At 56.1% G+C, this 5,103-nt stretch overlaps 1 protein-coding gene across 1 annotated transcript in view; it reads left to right on the top strand.

Moving 5' to 3' along the window:
• The first annotated feature begins 177 nt into the window (after window positions 1–177).
• Window positions 178–5,103, top strand: part of FOXA2 (forkhead box A2) — a 9,423-nt gene continuing 4,497 nt past the window's right edge. Inside the window, exons 1-3 of the mRNA XM_009646982.1 lie at window positions 178–321; window positions 1,244–1,324; window positions 3,972–4,154. Of these exons, the coding sequence (XP_009645277.1) occupies window positions 178–321; window positions 1,244–1,324; window positions 3,972–4,154 (408 nt within the window). The remainder of the gene's footprint in view (window positions 322–1,243; window positions 1,325–3,971; window positions 4,155–5,103) is intronic.

Here is a 5,103-nt window from a genome sequence, read left to right as displayed (position 1 = left end):
ATACCCGCCGCGCGCGAGAGGAGCCTTTCAGTATAAATGAAGCTATTTTAAAGGTCTTGGCCAGGTATAACTGGTTTAAACAAGGCCGGTAATGACTCAGAGGGCTATAAATGTCCGTCAGAGTCCTCGGCGAAGCTGTCGGGGATTGATCTCCTGGGCAAGCAGCCTCCCGTTGCGATGCGAAAGCCCAGGCAGCCTGCGCACGCTCCCGTCCCCGTGCTCTGCTACCGGCACCGCCACCCGTGCCCCTTCGAGCTCCCTTCGTCCACGGCCCGGGGGTTCATAGACCCAGTTCCTCCAGTTGTCTCGGGCTCTGTGTGGGTACGGGCCCTGCCATCCCCACGTCTCCGTTCTCCAGCCAGAGGCCGTGCCGCTGCATCCCTGCCGCAGGCTGAGCATCGGGCTCGGGCACCACGGGATGCCCCAGCGACGGCTTTGGCTGGCCACATCCCTTCGGTTCTATGGGATGTGTTAAGTCTTTGGTAACTGGGTCCCTGTTTAAGGTGATGGGGGCGATGGGCTGGACCTTGGGCGCTGGACCTTGGGTGCTGTGCTGGACCACCTTGGGCTGCAGCGGGGTTGCTGTATCCCACTCGGTAGCGAAAGCCGCCGTGTTCTCCCTCCCTCGGCCTCTGTGGGGACTGAAGCACCTTCAGACTGCACCGGGCTGGAAGGTTTCCAGCAGAAAGGGGTTTTGTTAGGAAATAACAGGGAGTTTTTAAAGCCGAGGGTTTTGGGAGGAGTCTCTATATTCAATTTTTCTGTTTGTTTTCTTATTGTAAAACCAAAGACATTTCAGTTTTCAGAAACTGATAATTAAACATTAAAAAAAAAACGTTTCCCTTGAATGAAACCAAAACCTGAATACTTTGGTCAGCCAGGTAAAACTTCCCCTGCCTGCCAGGGCCCTTGGGGACGAAGCTAATGAGAACGTCCATGGCAGGACTCGCCCAGGAGGCAAGGAAGGCTTTTGCTTTTTCTTCCTTTCCTTGCTTTTTCTTCCTTTCCTTTCTTTTTTCTTGCTTTCCTTTAATTTTCTTCCTTTCCTTTCTTTTTCTTCCTTTCCTTTCCTTTCTTTTTCTTCCTTTCTTTTCCGACCTGGAAAGTCAGCATCGCTGGGCATCTCCCTCAGCGCCTCCTTCTCCCTCTGCCACGTGAAAGGAGGGGAGCTGGAGCAGCCCCGCCTGAGCGCCGGGAGGAATCCGTTTGCTCCGGGTTTTTCACACCGAGCCCTCTCCCCCAGCCAGATGCCTGCGCATCTTGTTTACCCAAGCAAAACGTGCTCGTGGCGAAAACCAGCGCCGGGGCGTCACGTGGGCCCACGGTAAACAGCCAGCAGATGCACTCTGTTTATTTTGCTTCAGAACCTTTCCAGAAGGCACCGTTTTGCTGGTGGGCTCCTCGGAGAGGGCTTTTTCCCACACCCGCATCCTGCAGGGTGGCAGATGCCCGCTGCCGGCAGCCCCGCCGGCACCCATCACACCACCCCTGGGCGCTGCGGGCCAGCGAGGTCCCTACGTTGGGCTGTCGCTGCACCCAGGGGCTGCTTGCAAACCCTCTCGCATTCCCCATTTGCTTCTCGGGAGCTCGTTGTCCCCATCGGCACCGGGGCCGACGCTCACTGAGCATCCTGCCGGTGCCAGTGAGCCAGCGGGACCTCCTCCGTCCCCGAGGGGGACAATAATGGGATTTTATTCTGGCCCCCCCCTCCCCATCGTGTTCTTCAGGCACTTCCAGGGTTTTATTTTACCTTGTGGTGCCAACCACTGATTCCAGAGACTCGTTACCTTCACTGGCACGGTGAATAATTACAGAGTGGGGAGGAACATTAAAATAGCACCTGGAGGACTGGATACACCAAAAATAGCCACGCGGGCCCATGTCCCAACAGGCCGGACCCGCAGGGACACTTGGGGATGAAGCAAGGTTGTCTGCGATGGTGTCCCTGAGAAGCTGGGACTGGGGGATATCGTTCCAGTATTACACAGATAAATATCCTTGGGCTCTCGAACAGGTAGCAGAACTACAGAAATGTTGCATGCTCCTGACTCTTCCTTTCTTAGACTCGTTAAAGCCTTGGAAAATACTTTCATGAATTAAGAAGCCCCGTTAAATGTTGGATCCCACTAGGAGAGCCTTGGCTGTAGAGTTCTTCCAAGAGTTAAGTCAATCTTATGGGGTGTAATCGTGGTAATTCCCCAGCGGTGCCGCTGCTGGCGACGGCCTGGTTGGGCACTCAGGTAACTCCCCGGATGGGGGAAAAGCTCTCTCCACCACCAGAATGTCACTTATTCCGATGGTTCCCATCTGGATCCTTGAATGAGCAGAGGGTAGTGTCTCCTGACGTGGGAGTTATGCAGGAACTCTGGAGGCATCCTCAGGAGCGGGACTCTGGCGCACCTTGCTGAGCCCATCCTGAACGTGACCTTGGGATCGGGCCGTGCCGGAGGGCTGGGCTCTTCCTAGCTCTGCCCCGGGGCTGCCCCGAGGACTTTGGGAATGTTCCACCCCTCACTGGCACATTTCCCCCGTTCAGAAACATGACTCGTCCTCCTCATCCTCCAGTTGTCCATTCTTCTGGCGTGAAAGCTCCCAGGGATGCTCCCAGCCCAGCAGAGCCCCTTGGCCTTACCAAGGGCTCCTTCCAGGGATCCCGAAGGAACAAACTAGGAATAAAGCCAGGCAGCCCGGGGCAGAGGGGCGAAGGCAGCTCCGCTGCCCCAGCTCCACCTTCACCCTTCCCTGTCCCGAGCTCGGACTCAACTGCTCCCTCCTCTTCCTCCAGCACCTCCATGCATCGATTCCGCCGCAATTTTCATGTCTTTTCAGGGGAAGGCCTCGATAAATCCCGGTGGTAACTGCGGTGGCACCGTGCAGGCATGCCGGGCCATCTCCCTTCCCAGCAGGCCGGTTGCCTTTTGCATCTGACAAGATCTGCAGCCCCACAGACTCCTTTTGCTTCTTGTTATTGGGATCCCCCTCTTCTTGCGAGCAACGGTGGCTTCTATCTCCCAGGAGAGCTCCTTCCCCAATTAAAGAAAAAGAAAAAAGCCAACGCATTTATTTTGAAGCAGCAGTGCAATTGGGAGAGTTCATTATATTGCATTAATTATGATAATTATCAGTAGAAGGGAGATAATTACCTGTTTGTTGTTGAGAACAAGGTAAGGGGTTCTTTTTTTTTTAGGGGTGTTTTTTTTTTTTTTTTTAATTATTATTTTCTTTTGCACAGCCCAGCCTGGTTACGTGGTGTGGGGGCACACGGTTCCTCACTGCTCAGCCTCCAGCTGTGACTACCTGCTCGCCAACTCACTTGCCACCAAAGCCCGGTGGTGAGCCTGGGCTCCGTAGCATCCTCCCCCTCCCAGCAATGCCCTGCACTGCCCTGGTCCTTACACGAATTTGCCATTGCAGCCCAGGCGGCTGCACAGGGCAAGGGCCCGCCCCTGGGAGTGCTGGGAAGAGGGAGCAGGATGCGCTTGCCGGCATCGTCGTTGCCACAAGTGAAGGAGGCGGCCAAAACCACCCCAACTCCTGGCCAAGCTTCACGCCCATCACTGGCCTCCTACCCCTGGGGAGGGGGAGATGGCTCCTCGAGTCGTGGCTTCCAATGCAAATAAGAACGTAATTTAAAAATTAAATTTAAAATAAATATTAGTTAAATATTAAAGAGGAGAAATAATTTTTGAATGGCCGGCGTGTTTCTCAGTAACCCGACCGGGTGTGTTTAAATAAGCCACCGCTGAAAATTTTCAATTTTTAGCATCCCGGGTATTTTTAAAAATGTTCCTTACAAGGCCAGCATAGACATTTTCCCCCTCTCTCAAGAAATGCTCATTTCAGCAGGTTTCCTGGGGCATGGAAGGCTGCCCTGGTGAAAGAAGGGAGAAGGAGGTGGCGGCTGCAGGAGCCGGGTCGTTTCCAGGAGCAGAGATCCCTGCCGCTGCCTCCCGGGTTGCTCCCACACCCAGGCACCTTCGGACGAGCGTTGCCGAAGGCCAAGGCTTGCGAAGCGCCCACAGTGCGTGCCCTTGCGCTACGGAGGCCAAGCCTTTGAGCAGGGGGACATGGTTGACCCCCAGCACCGTGTCCCCACCGTGTCCCGCACCGAGGATGCTCTTGGGCACGCCGACCGGGAGGGACGCGGACGTTTGGTGTGAGGCGGGGGAGGAGGGGGATGAGGAGGGCTTCTCCTCGTCCAACATGCGCTGCCTGGAAGGTCCTGAGTGTCCCGGGCCGGGTGAGGGACTTGGGTCGTGGGACAGAGTGAAGGGTGCGATAGCAGACCGAAAAGGCTGGATTCAAGTGGTGGGGCTGGAGCAACAGCAGTAGGAGCATCCTCCTTCACCGAGGAGCAGCCTCAGGTGAACACTTTGGGTCAACATCCAAGCGAACGGGACCCTGATGAAAGCACCTGAAGCTCCGCAGCTTCCAGTCCCTGCACAGGGGAGGTGACGAGAGGTAGAAAAACCTCATCTTGGGTGGCAACAAAATTCAAAGTCCTTCAAAGTCCTTCCTAAAGAGCTGTGTGAGACCGGGACCCACAGAGCTCTGGGCAGGCGTCAGCCCCCTGCCACCCCTCGTGCTGAGGTGCCAGACGTGCTGGGAGCAGGCGAACATCCGTGCTGCAGCGGGATGAAGGCCCGGAGGTGGGTGAGCTTGTTGCAAGGGGAAATTCTCATTATGGCCTCTCCTCCTCCTCCTCCTGCAGAGCTCACCAGGAATTTCTGCTCCAAATCCAGCCACGCTGAGAACACCTCCCGTTCGGAGGGGGGAAGCGACGCTGAGGCTGACCACACCTTGCCCTAAATGGCTGAAGTCAGCTGCAAGCGGGGAGCCGAGCGGACAGGACCTTTCATTTGATGACGTTCATTGCGTCCAGCAGCCACATCGCTGATTTTACTGGATTCTCCCCGAATTCTCCCTTCCTGAGCCTTTTGGCTCTTACTCCAAAGGAGCAAAAAGCTCCGGGGGGAAGCGTGAGGTCGGAGAGCCCCGTCCCAGGCTGTGCTAAGCCAGGCCTGGGGTGCAGGTAGCCCAGGAGCCCCTTTCAGCCCTGTCCCAGGGCAGGTGGTTTGGGGGTGACTGCGCATCCCCCGGGGC

This window comes from Egretta garzetta, unplaced genomic scaffold (assembly GCF_000687185.1).
Source record: "Egretta garzetta isolate BGI_Z169 unplaced genomic scaffold, ASM68718v1 scaffold819, whole genome shotgun sequence".
NCBI lineage: Eukaryota > Metazoa > Chordata > Aves > Pelecaniformes > Ardeidae > Egretta > Egretta garzetta.
Note: the sequence above shows the minus strand (reverse complement) of the source record. Positions and strands in the feature narration are given on the sequence as shown.